Source organism: Populus nigra, chromosome 14 (assembly GCF_951802175.1).
Source record: "Populus nigra chromosome 14, ddPopNigr1.1, whole genome shotgun sequence".
Taxonomy (NCBI): domain Eukaryota; kingdom Viridiplantae; phylum Streptophyta; class Magnoliopsida; order Malpighiales; family Salicaceae; genus Populus; species Populus nigra.
Genome location: NC_084865.1, coordinates 14,480,195 through 14,499,997, shown reverse-complemented (window position 1 = coordinate 14,499,997; position 19,803 = coordinate 14,480,195). Strand labels below are relative to the sequence as shown.

The 19,803-nt window shown below is 33.2% G+C and overlaps 2 protein-coding genes across 3 annotated transcripts; one reads left to right on the top strand and one right to left on the bottom strand.

Annotated features, from left to right (window-relative positions):
- Positions 1-816: 816 nt before the first annotated feature.
- Positions 817-2,481, bottom strand: LOC133673130 (probable xyloglucan endotransglucosylase/hydrolase protein 6). The gene is made up of 4 exons (XM_062093786.1): positions 2,217-2,481; positions 2,009-2,109; positions 1,712-1,908; positions 817-1,527 (listed from the first exon to the last, which is right to left on the bottom strand). The coding sequence occupies exons 1-4, from the start codon at positions 2,416-2,418 to the stop codon at positions 1,137-1,139; spliced, it is 891 nt and encodes a 296-aa protein (XP_061949770.1). The 5' UTR covers positions 2,419-2,481; the 3' UTR covers positions 817-1,136.
- Positions 2,482-15,684: 13,203 nt separating this feature from the next.
- Positions 15,685-19,300, top strand: LOC133672896 (uncharacterized). 2 transcript variants are annotated; one of them, XM_062093452.1, is made up of 2 exons: positions 15,685-15,988; positions 16,647-19,300. In XM_062093452.1, exon 2 carries the CDS (start codon positions 16,691-16,693, stop codon positions 19,106-19,108), a length of 2,418 nt encoding a protein of 805 aa, XP_061949436.1. In that variant the 5' UTR covers positions 15,685-15,988; positions 16,647-16,690; the 3' UTR covers positions 19,109-19,300. The 2 variants fall into 2 exon arrangements, with proteins under 2 accessions (XP_061949436.1, XP_061949437.1); XM_062093453.1 differs by having other exon boundaries at positions 16,644-19,300.
- Positions 19,301-19,803: the final 503 nt, after the last annotated feature.

Below are 19,803 nucleotides of genomic sequence, written 5' to 3'. Positions count from 1 at the left end.
GAACCATTGAGTGAAGGAACCGCATTCTTACAACAACAGTTGATGGGCACCTAGCAATGCTTAAAGTTTGCAGATACGCCATAGTGAACTAGTTTACACTTGGCTTTTGATTAAATTGGCCAAAGAATAGTCCGTAGTTCTACCAGCTTTGTGTGTCTTGGGGGGGCACGAAGAGGGGAAGGGTTCCCCTGATCGCTTTCATATTGACCTGTCTGGCTTTTGCTTCCTTCTCTATCACCTTACCATTTAAAGGGATCGAGGCTAGTTGAGAAACATGCACGTTACAGGCATTTGAATGGAGGGGCACATATTTCACATTTTCACGTATGAATCCAATTTTTAAATCCCTCGAAATAACGTGGATTTAGCGTTGAGGCCTTGATAGAAAGAAAATTAGAGGGGACAAAAGCAATAGACCTCAATCCATGAATCGATTCTTCTGACAAGATCCAATCCACTCAAGAGGAAGCATTTCAGGCTTTCATGCTTGAGTGGAGGAGTAATGTTCATGCTACGTAGTAAAGCACCCCATCTACTCTCTGGGTTACTCATGGGCCATGTGAATCATGTTGTTGTAGATCATACAAGAGGGTCTCAAAAAGATGGGGACCAATTCGTGTAGGAGTAATAAGAGCCAGAAAAAATTCAAAAGGATTGCCGTACTCCACCTTCGGCCATTTCCTTTCCATTCTTTCTTCCTCTGTCGGCTTGTATCATGATTGAAGGTTTAATGAACCTACCATGTCCTTTGGTTTTTTTTTTTTTAAGTAGACAGTGGCAAGATTTTTCTTGCTCCACCTTTGAAAATCAAAACCCTTGCGCACAATAATAGACAAGCTTTTTTTATAGGCACAAAATATTGTGCATCATATACAGACACGCTTGATTACAAGGTAGATATTGACTTTTTTTTATTTGATTTTTGGCCCCTCTCCAAGAATAAACTTAGAACGGGTGGTCCACATAGGCACACAGGAATGATTTATTACCCTTTTTACATGCATGGCTCTTGTCGCACAACATAGGAGAGTACCGGGACAAGGACTTGTACGTAAATGGCGTAGGAAAGACATTCAAGTATACGATATCAATGTCTATGTACTGGTTTGCTTGATGGATTGGTTGATTGTCGCAAACTAGATACCGGCAACGCACTCTGGTGGTGTAGTCGGATAACGGGATTTGTCGGCACAGTAATCATAAATCATGTGGTTCATACGGACCCATCTATATTTCCTAGCTTCCATGGCGTTGAGGGCTTGGTAAGTAGCACCTTCCCACCAGTTTCCACGATTTGAAGCACAGTTTGCTGGTCCTGGAACCGGACATCCCTCGATGTCGAAGTCCTTGTAGTATGCATAGAAAGGGGCTTTGCTCCAATTAATCTTTTCTAGGCCACCTCTTGTTGCCCAATCGTCGGCCTCCCACAGTGTTGAATATACCCCCATAGGCTGGAGCTTTGGAAATGGAATTCCTTTCGCCTCATTGTTCTTGTAAACCCTGATAGGCACATCATCTACGAAGAACCTGCAATCCCCACCAGCAATAATACCATTAACAGTGCAATTACTCTGTATAGTCTCCCAATTACAAAATTAATGATTGAAGGTTGAAAACTTCAACACTTGAACAGTTGAACATAAAAAAATGGCTGCCCTGTTGCTCTGTCACCGATAAAAAGTTAATAATGGGTATTTTGCAATGAACTTACACAATATGTTGATGGTTCCAGAAAATTGTGTAGAGGTGGAAGTCTGCAGCAGGATCAAACCACAGGTTAACTCTCTGTTCTCTATCACCCTTTCCATGAGCAAAGATATTTGTTTGAACCGTGTAAGGCTGCCCTGTCCTATTCCCCAGAAATTCAAAATCAACCTCATCTCGAACGGCATCGGTGTCCGAATTCATCTACAAAACAAAAATCAAATGAAATAATGAAACTTCAACGTTTGAATGAGCATGCAAGTGTAGTATATGAAATCATGAATTCAAAACATGGACTACACACATAAAAGGCAGTGACAGTCCCAGCAGAGTCTCCAGGGATGAGCTTGATCCTCATGCTAACACGGCCGAACAAGTACTTGGCCTTGGATGCAAACCCACATCCTGAAATATTGTAACAAGTCTTAGTTTGTCGAACATTATTGTAATTAGATCATTTGTCAAGATTTCCAGTTATTGTAATTAGCTAGTGACCCCACGAAAAGTGTGACCTGAATATTGGTCTAGAACGAGTTGGATAGCCCTCCCTCCATCGATTTGCCTGATATGGGAATCGGACCATGTGACTCTAAAGTCTTGAAGAAAAGTTGCCGGTCGAGCCGAGACGTTGAGAGGAAATGCAAGGAAGGAAAAGAAAAGAAAGACACTAGCCTTTCTCAGGGAGAGAGATTGAAGAAACATGGTCATGATCATTAGAGTTTTGTGTTACAAAAAGTGATATTAAGAGTATTGTTAGGCCGTGTGATTTAGAGAGGTTAAGGGCTCTTGCTATATATACACACAGACACCAGTTGTAAGATACATGATGTTGACTGCTGCATTCAAGTGAAAAACAACACTGCAGTTTTGCTTTCAAATCTAGCTAATGGCATGCCGTCAATAGGCCCTACTCCCAACTGTGTCCGCGTGTGCTTATTTTGCTTCGACCCTCGTTCCCTCTTATCCTCCACCTCATAATTTTCTTCAACTCATTCTTAATTTTCCCAGACGCAATACGTAGAGCTACGAGTCTACATTTTGATACACTTTATCTTCCTATGTATTATTGCCCGAAATTAGAAGGACTTGTACTCCATTTCTTGACTTTTCAAGTTAATTTGAAGAAATTTCGAGGTGTAGCTTAATTCGTCAAGTTTTGAGTTTATTTTTTAAAAGTTATCAGTTTGAATGCTATAAATCTCAGGGTTATCAGAAACTTATTTGATTATTAATTTTAGAATTTCGAGGAATTAGTTAAGATATACACAAATTAACCCAACATCTACAATTATATATATATATATATATATATATATATATATATATATATATATATATATATTCCCTCTTATCCTCCACCTCATAATTTTCTTCAACTCATTCTTAATTTTCCTAGACGCAATACGTAGAGCTACGAGTCTACATTTTGATACACTTTATCTTCCTATGTATTATTGCCTGAAATTAGAAGGACTTGTACTCCATTTCTTGACTTTTGAAGTTAATTTGAAGAAATTTTGAGGGTGTAGCTTAATTCGTCAGGTTTTGAATTTATTTTTTAAAAGTTACCAGTTTGAATGCTATAAATCTCAGGATTATCATAAACTTATTTGATTATTAATTTTAGAATCTCAAATTAACCCAACATCTACAATTATATATATATATATATATATATATATATATATATATATGTATATAAAAGTTAGCGTCGAAGAAATCTCATTAAATCCCTCCGAATATATCGAACTGAGACGCGGAATGCACCTTTAAAATCATCAAAAAAAAAAAAAGGAAAAAAAAAGAAGATATTATTGTGTGGAGGCTAGAAAAACTTGGAGCTTCCCAGCTAATACCCCCAAAACTGTAATAGCTAGCTAGTTGTCTTGGATAGCAATCGCTGTGAAAAGGATGGAGCATAGGTTTGATCCAATCAGATAAATTCTCCAAATTTAATGGCCCTTCATGAGATTCAATGTTAAATTTAACAATTCTTAATAAAAAAAATTTATATAAAATCTCTCCTGTGGATCCATAATCATCATGTGTCTTATCCGTTGCACAAAATCTTCAAATCCCACTGCAAATGAAAGAAAAAAAAAATCCAAAATAAATCTCTATGGTCAAGTTATCATATATATATATATATATATATATATATATATATATATTTCATTTCTTAGATTTTTAGATTTGAGATTTGAGACCAGCACTCAACAATGGTTATTAAGAAATTATAAATATACTAGGTCAATATGGAGAGTGCCCTTGAGATTTTTCAAAAAATAAAATAAAAATAAGATTACCTGCTGTTGATATTATTTCTAAGGATAATATTTATCATCGAATAAAAAGAATTAAGTAAAAAACACACTTAAAAAAAACAAAAAAAATCCAACACAAAACAAGGCACAGAGCACAATCACAAGTCAGCAAAATACCAAACAGCCCTGAATTCTGGTCAAACAGCCCCAAGTTAAAAGGCTGTGCTTCCATTTCTTGCAATAATAACAATTCATTTATTCTTATATCCGTGGCCAGCCCATAGACAGAGATTGATTTTGATCTGCCGATTGCTAGAAACCTCTAATGTGGAGCCCATTATTAAGTAGGCTGTATCGACTAGGTTTGGACTTTCTCGGGCCCATCTCAACTTCTTCAAAATTACAATTAAGTCCTTGATTTTAGTAACTTACTCTAATTTTATAAGACAAATTGTGTAGACATCGATATTACATATCTACTAAAAAAATTGGATTTTTTTCAAATATATATATAAAAGATAAATGATACAATTTTGAGGATAATTTAGTTTTTAGTCATGAGATTGGGGGAAAATTGGGTATACAGTGGTGTATGGGGCAACGATTAGACCTTGGTCTTGCTCCCAGTTTAGATTAGCCAGCTTGAATATTGATTGAAGGACTTGACTTTAATTGCCAGTTGTAATATGTTTGACAGCGTGTGATTGTTTTTTTTTAAAAAATTTGTGTTGAGATATATGCTAATAATGTTTTTTTATTTTTTTAAAAAATTATTTTTGATATCAGCACATTAAAACGATCCAAAACATACAAACCATATTAAATTTTAACAAAAAAAAATTAATTTTTTTGGAAACGCGGTGCAACGGTTTGTGGTGTGTTTGAATTACCCTACTTATACATATACTTTTTTTTTTTAGTTTAACGTGGGTGTCCGGGCCAGTTTACTCGCACCTCGACTAATCCCATGAACCCTGAAGTTAACGACCATGTAAGTCTCCAGTGGCCATCATATGAGCAATTACACGGCTCGAACCTGAGACCACAGAGGAAGCAAACATCTTGGTCCTACACTTTTACCACTGGACCACTACTTATATAATTTGCATATACATATACTTGAATATGTATGTGTGGAATGTTTTTTGTCACGATATACTCAATATTTCATGAGAAGATATACATGGTGTATTTGTTTTTAGGACATAGGTCCCTTAAATTATTGAAGCATTCTTTACAATACATGAATTAAATTGAATTTTTATTTGCATCATTATAATCTTTTAATTGAGTTATTTCTTAATAAAAAATATGAAAAAAAATTGTTAATAATATTATTGGTGAAGATAATAAATGCGATTTTGATCAAATGATGTCTTATAGATATAAAAATAACGGCAGTGAGAATAACAAAGGAAGAATGATAATAAAAAGATAAAGTAGTTATATAGTCATGACAATGAATATGAGACAATAACGGTAATGATGATAATATTAATATTTTTTTTAATAAAATTTTTTAGGAAATCAATAAAGGATAGTTTGTTTCGGGTAGATTTTTTTAAAAGAAAATATTCTTTTTATTTTTGTGTATTTTTCTTGGAAAGCATTTTTTTTAATAAAAAAATATATTCAATGTAATTCTGTAATTTTTTTTACATATAATAAATCACTTATAATTTTATCTAATTATTTCAATAATCATGATCCAACCACCACATTTATTATTGTTTCGGCTTCCATCACTAAATTTTAATCATTATAACTATTTATTCATCCCACTCTTCTTTTTATTATCACCACTACAATACCTTTCTAATTATTATCTTCATAAATATATTATTTTATCTTCATAAATATATTATTATCATTCTATTTCTTATATAATTAAAAATTATATATAAAAATAGCTTCTACGAACAATGTTTTGCAGAAAAAATATTTTAGGCAAATCAAACGTTATTGAGTTGCACCATAAATATATAACAAATACACGTCAAGCTAAACGACAAAGATATCACTTTTTTATTTACATGATTGAAATGGAAAGATTCATCCGTGCAACAAATTAGAGAAAGCCACGTAGTCATATGGAAACTTGCCCACGTTTTGCTTGGATTGTAGCGCCCCAACAACTGAGCTGGAGCTTACATTCCATCCCTCGTGGCACAATATTACTGGAAGAGAGGTGAGTTGGATAGGAGAATCATACTGTGGTCATAAAGCAGTAGGCCAGATTTTTTATTGTACTTGTCGGACCAACAAGAGTGATGTATACGTGCTAGCTACATGGACTCGTGTTTAACAGTGATTGGTCTGAGAAAAATAATCCTCTCATAAACTGAAAGAGATGGGCCACCCAAGATTATTATCATCGCATCATATTTTTTAATTAAAAAAATATTTTTATTTTTATTTATTTTTAATATTAGTATATAAAAACTATAAAAAAAACATATAAAACATTTATTTAATGTTTTTCAAGCAAAATATATCTTGAAAAACATTAAAAAAAACAGATTAAACCGTATTACCAAACATATTTTTAGTTCAACAAGGATTCTAGTTAAAAAATTATGTTTTGTTGGTATTTTCTAATTATATAAAAATATATTTATTTAAAGAGACAGCTGAAAATAAAAAATAAATAAGATAATCTTGGAATAGTTCTTGAGTAAATTTTGTACTTTCAAAATAAAAAGTATAAGAAAATATATATTTTTTATATAAATTGTTTCTGTATCTTTTATTACGAGACAGTAACCAAACGTTACAAAAAAAAATAATATTTCAAATAACATTTTATTCATATTTTAAAAATGTTATTTCCATAAATATCTTCAAATAGCAACAAACTAATAATTCAATATTCTTTATTCTTATTTTTGCAGTCATTATTTGGTATATAAAAAAGATATCTACTGATACAATTATGGAAGAAATATTTCATAGGCTAGATTCATGTATATATATACCAAAAAGTTGATTAAAGGTCCATATATTGTATTTCTTTTATCTATTAACTCAAGATTAATGACGTTATCTTGAACGAATGTAAAATTGGATAGAACTACACATAATTAAAATAAACAAGAATTAGCCACTTTGTTTATTTATAAATCTCAATATATATATATATATATATATATATATATATATATATATATATATATATTAGTTCCAATATATATTAGTTCCAATCAATAAGTTGCAAGTCAATTGAAAATATTTGTTCTTCTTCTAAAAGTCTTTTATTTATAACTAAGAAAATCGTTTTAATTCCAGATTTCTGGCTATACCATGATATGGATATTGAAGCTTGCCAGTCACGTCATTGTAAGTAATGTGCAATAACACTCTCCTCTTGTATGAATTTTGAGAGACTCTCGAACTGGATAGCGATATGGACAAAGGTCGTCAACAAATGGTAGGAACAGAGGCCAATCAAAGGACAAGTCGTGATAAGTTTCTAGGCCATCCGAAGACTTGATTTGATGGGGATCGGAGTAATCTTCATTAATGGGAGGACTTGTGGTAGGTTTTCAGGCCATGGAAGACTTGGTTTGATGGGATGGAAGTAGTCTCCATTAAGATCCATCCAAATTACCCTTAACCTTTCTTTATATATATAAGATTCCGTTAGATATTTTAAAGGAATATGTTTTCTGGACTTGGAAAATATTTTAAAAATATTTATTTTTTGAAAAATATTTTACAAGAAAATTTAGCTTATTTTTAAATATTTATTTTACAATTAATTTTTAAATTTAATTTATTTGCTAGAAAAAATTTTCAGCTTAAAAAATTATATAAATAATAATTTATTTATAAAATCATCTAACCATTTCAATTGTCATCTCCATCTTATTATCATATTCCCTTTCACCACCACCATCACCACTATAACCTCTTTCTTTGCCACTACTATCACACCATGATCATCATTTTCTTTACCATCATCATTTCCTTTTCTATCATTATATTCATGTCATCATCGTTGCCATTGAAAAATATTTATATATTTTATGTAAAATATTTTTCAAACCAAACATTAAAAAATATTTTACATATAAAATATTTTACAGGAAACAATGTAACCTAAAACTATGTTTTCTCTTGAAAACATGATTTCAATCCAATTAAAATATATAAATAGCTCATTCATTATTTCATTTGAAGACTTTTTGATAGTCCCAGGAGCTTCATTTTAACCTTGAACTTTCTTAGTATGTCTCGTCTATTCTATCTTTGGACATCACTGATATGGATAGCAGCCCACAATCATCATCACCCTCGACCTTTGCTAATACCCCAAATCCTCCCTTTTCAAGAATCATTGCAGCATCTGGTAAGTTTGAGTTGGGAATGGCCATAATTTCTACTATTAGAGTTTGAAAAAAAAAAGATTTAAAAAAAACTATAAATTGTAATTTTTTTAACTAAAGTTTCAACAGAGATTTTTCAATAAATTAAATTCATGTTAACTAAATAAACAATTTTAAATATGTAGTTAAAACAAAACGCAAATCATAACACACCGCCTGAACCGAATTTTTATAGCACCACAATGCCATAACATTAGGAGAAACCAAAACTTGGATGATTAAAAAGTATCCATGTAAATTCAACATCCGGTATCATGTCAGCATCGGCCACTGAGCAGTGCTAAATGCATGGATGTAGACGCACACAGTCGAAGAGATTGTATCGACCTAATTCGTTTGGTTTTCCTCCCCTTTCATGTCTCTGCTGTGTACCAAATTGAAAAAGAAGAAGAAGAAGAAGAAATAATTCAACGACCTTATCGACAATACATGGAGGAAATTGGGGTGGGGGGGGGGGGGCATTTTGCAATTTATGTAGCTTAATTGAAAAGTATTTTTCATAGCTAGGGAAACATGCATCTTGTTTAATCTTCATCTAGAGAGACATAATTAAGCATAGGCACCCTACATGCTCACCACCTCATGGATTAGCAAGACGATCAAATATTCGTTAATATATTACCGAGGCTGTACCTGGCTGGTCAATCACTTCTGTGCCATTATACTGATGTGAACACAGTAACCACCTCACTTATTTTCATCAAGTAAGCAGCACAAATAATAATAATAATAATAATAATAATAGTTGTTGTTGTTGTTGTTAACAAATATCTTTCTAAATAAAAAAAAATATCTAGTTTTTGCATTCTAAATTTTATGATTTTCCAAGCAATAAAATTAAGAAAAATTGATGGAAAAGCCCATAAAAATTCTCTTAATTCCCCTTTTCTTTCTTAGCCAACTCATAATACAGAATAAAAACTAACTCATATTCATCTTCTTTTTTCTTTTCTCTTCTAACACCTGAATCTAAGCTTGTAAGCTATATATATATAAAGGAGAAAAATTAAAGAAAGTTCCGTGAAGCCCTAAAAGAAACATAAAATTAAAAATCCCAATTAGATTTATCTCTAAATTAAAACCCCAATTTGAAAAAAATTCAATTCTAAAAAGCCATAAAAAACCCATCTTCTTTCTTGGTTTTGTGTTTTGAATGAGGATTCTATGTACGTATGAATTTACATTTCAAAGATTAATTTTCAGTTTAATTTTTTTATTTAGATTGAATCGATTAAATAGTTGTTGGTGATGTTCAAGTAATTAATTACATAAGAGATTTAAATACTTCTTTCCTATATATATATATATATATTAGAGAAAGAGAGAGGAATTAGAAAGATTCTATAGGTTTTTTTTTCAATATTTTTAATAGAACCTACCAAAAGAGGCAAATTCAAAAAATGAAAAATATTTTTTTTTAGTTCGGAGAGATATTTGTTTCTTCGCTTAAGCTCAGATGGTATCTTACAATTTGGACTTTTTTTTTAGTGGTAAAAGTGTCATCATGTTAACCTTTATGCATCTAAAACGGCTTAATGACAACTTTTAACCTCTAAACTATTGGGATTGTGAAACATCGAGTTCTATATATATACACTATTAATTTTGTCAATTTATCCCTTCACTATCACGTTTGAGAAAATGTTGTTCTCTGTTTGATTCGACTATTACCACTATTGACCTAAAAAAAAAAACCTCTAAAAGAATTTCAATTATTGGTATTTTGGGATGGGAATTTTCACGTATGCTAAAAAAATTGAATCTACTTTCAAAAGTAAGTAGTCTTGCAAATTTGGAGTTCAAGAAGTTTTTTCTTTACAATGATCAGAAATTTTGTTGGGGGCTCTAAAAAAATCATATAAATTAATTTGTTTGCTTAATTTTAGTATGATTCTCAAAATATTTGCATGGTTGAATTAATCAGAACACCTAACTAAGCTTAAAATAGGTTAATTTTAAGAACCACAAATGCAAGAATTTTGAGAGCCACACTAAAATTATCTATGTAAATTCATATGACATTTTTGGGACTTCCAAAAGAATTGAGATAATTCCATCTTATTTTTTTCTCAATTTATTGAATTTTTATTGTTTAGAAAAAAAAACTCTCTGACTTCAGTAACTCTTGAAACTATTTGTGAAAGTGAATTAAATTCTTATTAACATCTATACAAAGATTCAATTGAAAAAGTCAATTTTTTAAAGGGTTTTGATCAATGCTAACAGTCAAATCAAATGGATAGATATAAATTTATCAAGTGGATAAATATAAATTTGTCTAAAATATGATGATTCAAGGAAAAAATTATCAAATTGATAGCACAACTCTCAATGTGTCACAACCCTAATAGTTAATGGATTAAAAATACTATTAAACCCATCTAAGGATAAATACAAAAATCAGAATCCTGAGGGGTGCAACTCAATTTGTCAGATCCTGAATTTGCTTTCTAGAAGTCACCAGTTCGAATCCCACAAATCTCAGGGTCATTAAAAGTTTATATGGTTGTTAACTTCAAGGCTTGTAGAATTAATCGAGGTACGCGCAAGCTGGCCAAGACACCCATGTTAATAAAAAAAAAATTAGGCTATTTACTAATAGAAAAATCTGTTGGTATACAGGGCTTTTTCATTGTTAGATAGTTTACCAATGGGAAATTTTCATTGAAATAAACCCCTAATTTTGTGCAAAAAAAATAAAATGCCCCCCTCCAATTTTGGGAGATGGAATAATTGTCGGAAAAAAAATTTAGACATAGTTGTTATTAAGCATATTTAAGATCTAATTAAAAATAAAATTTATTTATTATTTAGGGTTAAAACTTTATTAAAAAATATTCTAATTGTATCTTCTTTTCAAATTCTGTTTTTCCTTGCAACATCAAAAATCTCGTCTTTGATGGTGGCTTTTCTTCGCGATGGCTAGGATGCCTTGGATATTTTTTTCATCAATCCTTCCAACTTAATTACCAATACTAAACACGAACTTGAAAATAGATTCTAGTTTGTAGTTTTCACTTGTTAAATGGCCATTACTGTGGCTTTCATCTCAGATCTCCGTTTTATTTGTACTGTCCATATAGATTTATATTTGAGAAGCATGTATTTGGCAGCCCTTAGGAGGCTTTGGAGCTTTCTTCTTGTCATTCCTGTGCTTTCATCTAATATTTCATTTTTCAATCATGCGTATGTCTACTTAAGATACATGAAAAGCATGTCTTTGATAGCCTTTCTCTTCAACGACTATAATAGTTTTATAAAAATTCAACAACGGTCCAATGCCGTAATTAGTATTTGGCCAGTTGCAGCATGGATATCTCCCACCAATGTCCTAAATGGGATGTTCGATGGTTCTTCTATAGGCAAGCCAGGTAGCTTGGGGACTGGAGGCCTGCTCAGAAACTAAGAGGGGATGTTTCTCTCTGTTTTCTCAGCTCCAACAGGTACTAGGGAGTTCAGTAAGGTACGTGAAGTGTTAGCTATTAAAAGAGCACTAGAGCCTCCTTCTAGGCATCCAGTCAGTAACTCCAAATTAAGAAGTTGACATTGATTCCGGGGATTATGTCCACGAATGTGGGAGTGTCTTGTAAATCAATGAGATGAAACTCCAGTAGCTTATCTTCAAGCTGGTCCTTATCAATCTTACTGAGAATCAAAAAAGCTCCAACGTCGTTTCCAAGCTTCTTGGTTTGCACAATTTCCTCTCTTAACTTGAGCACTCTAAAAAGAATGCTGTATATACTAATCTTTTTAACTCTAGAAAAAGTAGAAGACCTAGCTGGGATACATTTACAGTCATATTGGAAAAAAGATCCTTGCTCCATAAATCATAATGTTGTAAGATCCTATACAGAGATGATTAATCAATCTGGGTATATTGATAAAGCAATACTTTAGCAGTGTTTTGTCACGAGATTAATTACTGGAGGAGGTGAAGCAAACCAGTGAAGAGCAGAGAGTTAGGTTAGATCTTTTGAATAAATATGACCATTGGTATATAGCTGTTGATTATACGTAGCGTTTCACTGAGTCCATATGCAACGTCTCACTTAGTAAATAAAATGTCACACATAGCTTTGTAAGAGAGTCTTGTCTTGTACAAGGAATATCCTATTATATAACCTGTAACTTAATTGCCAAAGAATGAGTAAAAATGATCTCTCTCTCTCTCTCTCTACCATTAACACATTCTCATACCTTGAATTATTTGCTCCGTTGAATGCCATATTGACCTTTAGAGACGCTCCCTTGAAATCTTACTTCCTTTCAAGTGACATTAGAGTCATTAATTTTTGGATGCTTGCTATGGCTCCTGACACTTGATCCTAAAATCTTAAAAAAATGGAAGAATTCTTTGGACCTGCAAGAAGGAACAATCACAGAAGTATGAACAAGTTATGAAAATATTAGAGGTGCATGGTCAGCAACAAGAAAATACTAAATCCACGCATGAAACCAAGTGTGAGGAGCTCGGAGAGCTTATAAGTGGTTATCCTTGTTAGAGAATAATATAAATCATATCATGGGACGTCACCTAATAACTTAAGCTTTTGAATTAAGATAACTCTTTAATATAGTATTAGAGCCCTAATGACCAAGCGGTCACGAGTTCAAATCTCATCATCTCCTATTTATTTGATAAAAATTAAACACAAAGTAATGTGGATCTGTGCAAGTTCTAAACCCAAATAGTCATATCATTTTCAAGACATAGGTGACTATTAATCCATAAAAAATGCAAGCTATGATGGATTGGTTTATTCCCAACAACATCAATCAGTTAAAAGGCTCTTTTAGGTAGGGTATTATAGAAAGTTTATAAAGGGTTATGGTTCTATATATAAGCCCTTAAACAAATTACTAAAAAAAGATGTTTTTGAATGAGATGATGAGGCTATTTGTTATAGTACTACTAGATTTGAATAAGTTATTTGTGGTGGGGAGTGATGCATTAGTTGTGGGTATAGAAGCAATATTAATGCAAGAAGGGCATCCTATAACTCTTATTATCAAGTTGTCTGGTCAAAGGCAACAAGCATCATCTATTTATGAAAGAGAAATGTTGGTCATCCTTTAAGCTATGGTGAAATAGAGGCACTACCTCTGAGGCAAACACTTCAAGATTAGGATAAATCATATTAGCCTTAAGTATCTACTTGATCAAAAGGTAACTTGTCCTTCGAAACAATTATGGCTAGCTAAACTACTAGGTTTTTATTATAAAATTGAGTATATAAAGGGCAAGAACAATCTCTAATGAAGAAATATATGTACTGGTGGTATCAATTATCTCTACTAATATTATGGATGAAGTTAAAAGGTAATGAGAGAAGGATGCTATTATGTAAAGTATTATACATGAACTACTCAAGGGCCTTAATTCTCACCTCCACTATAAATGGATGAATAGTCATTTACATAGGAAAAGAGAAATAGTGGTGGGATGTGATCTTATATTGTAAGCTAAATTGATAGTTATACATTATAACTCTGTTATAGGAGGATATTATGGCACTACAGTAACTACAAAGGGGGTGGAGAGTATTTTCTATTGGAAAAAATAGTATTAGCATATATAAGGCAAATTGTTTGGGAATGTCCAACTTGTTAAAAAAACAAAATAGAGAATGTGCTAACCCCTAAAATATTCCAACCTCTACCTATTCTCCAAACACCATTCAATAACATTATCATTGATTTTATAGAGGTTTTGCCTAAATCAGTTGGTAAGAAAGTCATCTTTGTGGTTATGGATAAGTTTAACAAGTATGCTCATTTCATGGTCATAATTCATTGAAGCTTTGTTGCATCGCACCGAGTCATCTAATATAACTTGCAAGAGTGATGATTGGCGATGTTAGAATTGACTTCTTCCATGTATTAAGATTTACATGATTATCTTATAAAGAAATTCTTTCTTTTTCAATATCCAGAAAAAAGTGGAAAACTTCTTCTTATGGTATTTTTTTTGTAAAATGGGTCAATATATTCTTTATTCATGTTTCCTTATGCAAAACTAATTGTGGACCAATTGATATGAGCTAAGCAATATGCATAGAGCGATAGATGAGTATGGAATTTCAAGGAATAAAATTTGTTGATGCCATTTTAGTGTTTAAAAAATAAAAAAGGTCTAAGGTTCTTAATCCTTTTCTTTTTTAAAAGTTTCTAAGAAGAATTCCGCGGGGGGGGGGGGTTGTGGAGGAAGATGATTTTAGTAAAAATCTAAATGTTGTGTCTAAGGCCAGAGCATGCATAATTTTTAAAAAACAATAAATTAATCGACATGCTAGCACATTTAAGAACATGGTCAATATTTTTGGATGAACAGTGACACTTATCATGTCATTGGTGATCAATTCGATCGATTAATTTCAGTTAAAATATGATGGGGGAATAATTTTTTTCTTTTAAGAAATAAAGGAATACATGGTATGGTTTATATAAAAAATAAACATTAACATGACAATCAAATGAGAACATTAGTTGCTCATGTTTAAACAAAATAGAGAAGTTGAAATTGATTATAAGTAATGGAATTGATCAAGTTTAAATATTATAAATTGATCAAGGGAACACGAAATTAGTTGCACAAATGATAAGGAATCATCATTAACCAAACCAAAGCGATAAATTACATGACTTTAAATTTACATGAATGATCAAAAGGTCCAATCCTACTTAGAACGTGAGTCTTTGACATGTTAAAATGACTAAGTGGTGTAGTTTAGTTAGGATTAATATGATTATTAGTAAAGAAAAAGTTTAGTTTGTATTATAATTTACTATGCCATATGATAAATGTTACTTGTATAGGATTAGAATTAAATGTTTAAATATAACTTAAGCACTATATAATATAAATACGGTCATTCAATTATTGAAAAAGATGGTCAGCACCGTGTATATGATTTTTTTTATAATTTATTTAATTTATTTTTTTTACGGTTTTGCTTTTATTTACAACTTTTATTTACTTGCTTGTTTTACTGACCTTGTTTGCTTTTAATTTTTGTTCTTCTTTACTCTTTTTTTGTGTGTAGTGTTACCTAAGATAAATATATATTTTTTAAAATTTAAAATCTTGAAATACTCATATTTTATTTGATTTTATGATGTTGTTATATATCTTTTTATCCGGATTCAATTGCTAGCTATAATTTTTCCTTCTTAAAAGCCAAAAAACGATTGATGGGCAGCATAATTGAACAGAAAATTGGTGATTGGTGAAAGATAGATGCGTTAGATCAACAAAATCAATATTATTTTGTGGTCAAGTAAAAAAAGGTAGAATATTAAGGTGCCCAACTGGGCAGGTTAAATGTACTCAAAACTAAAATCCAAGGCTATATCATACCAAGGATTAAGGAAGACTTACGTGGTTCCCTAAGTTTCTGTCTCTCCCTCTCTTGTCAAGTCTTACCTGTCCTTGATTTAGATCCAATCATCCAAGTGAAACTCATAGCCAGTAAAATTTTTGTCTTTGAAGCATTCGAACTCAAGAACAAAAAACAAAATCCAAATCTTGCATATACATAACGCATTTAATTACTCCAGTCTCCTGAAGGGTAGTTGCAAAAAAGGCTACTACACTTTTTATCGCCATTACAGAATCTAAGGGCCTTGTTTTTGCGGGTAAGTTTCCTTTTTCCTTCATCGCTTTTTATGAAAGTGGGTTTGTTTTTAGATCATCAAAATGCTCTGCTTTTACATTTTGTACTTGTTTTTTTATGGATTTGGTTGGTTTTGGATTGATTCTATTATAAGGGAACTTGGTTGCTTCATGTTTCCGATATGGAAGTTTTATAGATCTTTTCTCATTAATTGATGCACTGGGATCACTATCATGTGTGCACTAGAGCTTTGATCCGTTTCTTTATTTTGTTATATTCGAGTGATCGTTTGTGTCGGCCGGAAGCTCTGTAGATCAGATCCTGTATTTTCATGGAGAGTGATACAATTTCAGTTTCATGACAATGGCATGCATGTTGGGGTCGCTTTTGTCTTGTATTGATGGGATTTGAGTTTGGATTCTCAGTTTTGCATTTCGTAGTTAGCAGATTGATTTGGACAAATTGGTAGTGCTGACAGTAGTGAAAATTTGTAACAATGAGGCAATTATAATTAAATTTGTTAATTGCCAATCATTTCAGTAATTGAAATTCTTTAGGCTTGATAAATTTGATAGCTGAGGTCGTTTTTTGTAGCCCCTTTTGTTTTATTATACATTTTGGATTAGTTTGATATCTCTTAGCAGGAGCATGGAAATGATATGAGTTTAACTTTTTAGTAGATTTCAAAAGGAGAAGTATTTGCTGTGGTTGAGGCGTATTCAACATGTCCCGGTTATCACCTCGTAGGAACCAGAGATCAAAAGGTTTTAAGGTCAAGCATGCTCTGCAAATATGTCTTCTGATCGGTGTTTGTGGCTGGCTACTTTACCAAGTCAAGCACTCTCATGATAAGAAAGCAGCATATGAGAAAAGTGTGAAAACAGAGAATGATGTTGTAAAATTAGGGAGAAAGGACCTCCAGCCTGAAGTTAAAGAAAATTTCATTGGAGATGAGAGGCACAAGGAGGAGGAAGAGGAAGAGAGCAAGAGCGAAGAAGAAAGCAAACCTGATGATAACACAGGAACAGAGGGTGGCGATGATGAGATTCATGATCATTTTCATGATAAGACAGAAGAAGGAGCTGAGCGTAGAGAAGATTCTATAGATGGGGAGAAGGAAGCAGAGGATAAGACTGAAGAGGGAGTTGAGCACAGAGAGGATTCTGTAGATGGAGAGAAGGAAAGGGAAGTGAGAAATGAGAACGTCAGTGAAGGGATGGAGAGGGAGGGTACAAGGGATAATGTTAATGATGACAGAGAGAAGGGAGAGATCAGGGAGAATTATAGTGAGGATAAGGAGACTGAAGAGAGCAAAAGGAGTGATGGTGAGGATAAGGAGAATGTAGAGGGAAAAGAGATGGAAATTGAAGAGAGCAAAGAAAGTGAAAGCATAAACAGAGAGACTGAAGAAAGCAAGGAGAATGAAGAGGGCAAAGAAAGTGAAAGCGAGCACAGAGAGAGAGAGAGGAAGGAGAGTGAAGAGAGCAAAGAAAGTGAAAGTGAACACAGAGAGAGTGAAGACAGCAAGGAGAATGACGAGAGCAAAGAAAGTGAAAGCGAGCACAGAGAAAGTGAAGAGAGGAAGGAGAATGAAGAGAGCAAAGAAAGTGAAAGCGAACATAGAGAGAGTGAAGACAGCAAAGAGAAAGAAGAGAGAAAAGAAAGTGAAAGTGAGAACAGAGAGACTGAAGACAGCAAGGAGCACGAAATGAGCGAAGAGACTGCAAATGAGAATAAAGAAAATGCAAGTGAAGAAAAGGAAAGGGTGGAAGAGAGTCAGCAGAAGGAAATTAAAGAGGTTGTGGAACAAACCAATGAGGAAGAAAATAAAGAAAAAGAGTTAGAGAGTAAAGTTACAATGGAGGATCAAGTTAATGATGGAAATAATGCACATAGTGAGGAGGCAAGAGAGGAACATTACAAGGGGGATGATGCATCCAGTGCAGTAGTCCATCAAATTCAGAATGATACGCCTGAAGAGGAGCAAGGTGATTTGAAGAAATCTGGTGAGGGAGAGCCAGTGGAAAACAAAGAGAAGAATCAGTTAGAGTTTGAAAATAGAACAAATAACACTGAAGTGGTTGACTTCAATCAAAATGAAGTTCCAAAGGTGAAAGAATCTGACTCGGGAGAAAATGATGATTCCACAAATGCAAAAACAAGTGAAGAGGGTACTAATGAAAATAATAAGCAAGACTCGGAGGAAGGTTCCCATGATACTTCCACAGTAGCAACAGTGAATGAACAGCAGCATGAAGATTCTAACTCCATTCCAGTTACTGCAGATAACGTAGTATCAAAAGAAGAGGAGTCAACCATGAATAATGTTGTGCTAGAGCAAACTGAGAAACCTGAATCAGTTGCTAGCAACCAGCAATCAGATTCAAACTCAACACATTCTAGTACAACCAATAATGGAGATTCAACAAATGTAGAATCAATGGGCTCTAGCAATTCTGAATCTGTTGCGTCAAATGGACAGACCAACTCCATTACACCTTTGTTGACAAGCCAAAATGGTGATGCAGCTCAGATTGACAAGTCCAACAGTAGTTCTAGTGTTGAAGGGAGTACGGAAATTGTTCTACCATCAAACACAAATGAAAGTGCTGATGCTGGGCAAACCGGACATGGTGATTCTCTGCACTCTGAACAGAAAGACACATCCTCAAACACAAATAACGATGCTAATACTGGCCAAGAGCAACAAGGTAACAATTGGAGCTCTCAAGAGAAAGATAAGTTATCAATCAGTAGTAACAATGATGGTGCTGACCAGAGTTCTGCTACCAGCAATGCAAACAACAACAACAATGAAAATGTCTACACTGATGCAAGCCAAAAAGAACAGGTTGATCCTAACAATGGCAATGCTGACCAGAACAGCCACTCAAACTACAATGGCAATGCCAATGAAAACACAGATGCAAACCAAAACGAGCAAGTTGAATCTTCTGATTCTTCAAAGTCTCGAGAAGAGGGAGATGTATCCACAAACACTAGTAGCAGCATCGATGTGAAGCAGAATGGTTCTGTTGATTCTTCCATTTCTCAAGAAGAAAAGGAGGCTCGAACGGACTTGGGAACTTTGCCTGGTTCTGGAACCAAAGGAGCCAATGGTGGAGATGCAGCTACGGAGTGAAGTTTCTATTAGGTTACTGTGTTTACTTGAACCATTATTCTTGTCATTAAGATTTTGGATTTTTTTCCCCTTCTCCCTTGATGATCAGGAAATGTGCAAGGTTGTGCTTTATTGCAATTATACTATCTAAAGAATATTTTACGTTGATTTTCGACGTGAACAAGTTGACAAGAGTATTGAAGATTTGTTGTATCAGAGGCTTCAATAAGGTTAAAGCAGAATCCCTGTGTTTGTTGTGATTAGTGCTTCAACAAAATTAAAAGTGCAGACACCATAGGAGCCAACACTTTCCCTAGTTGCAAGTGTTCCTTGTAGTTCCCTCATGACTTCGAGATGAGCATTCGGATATTTTCGGATAAAAAAAATTGTTCTTTCAGATAATTACTTTGGATTTTTTTTCTTTTAGTTGATCAAACAATTTGGGTAGTTCGGATTATTTACCCATCACCTTCTCTGAATTACTTGTTTTTTGATATATTTCTAAAAAAAATTATCCGAATCAATTCAGATAACTTGGATAATTCAGGTTTTTTTTTATAATGCCCACCCCTAGCATGATGCTTTAGTTAGGCAAGCATTTTTTTTCTTCTGGTGTTGTCGGGTCAAGAGCCTTCCCACCAAAATCCCAAGCTGGCTCATACTCTTTTGATGATAAACCTACGAGGGTGACTCATTGGTTTAGGGGTCGGATAAAA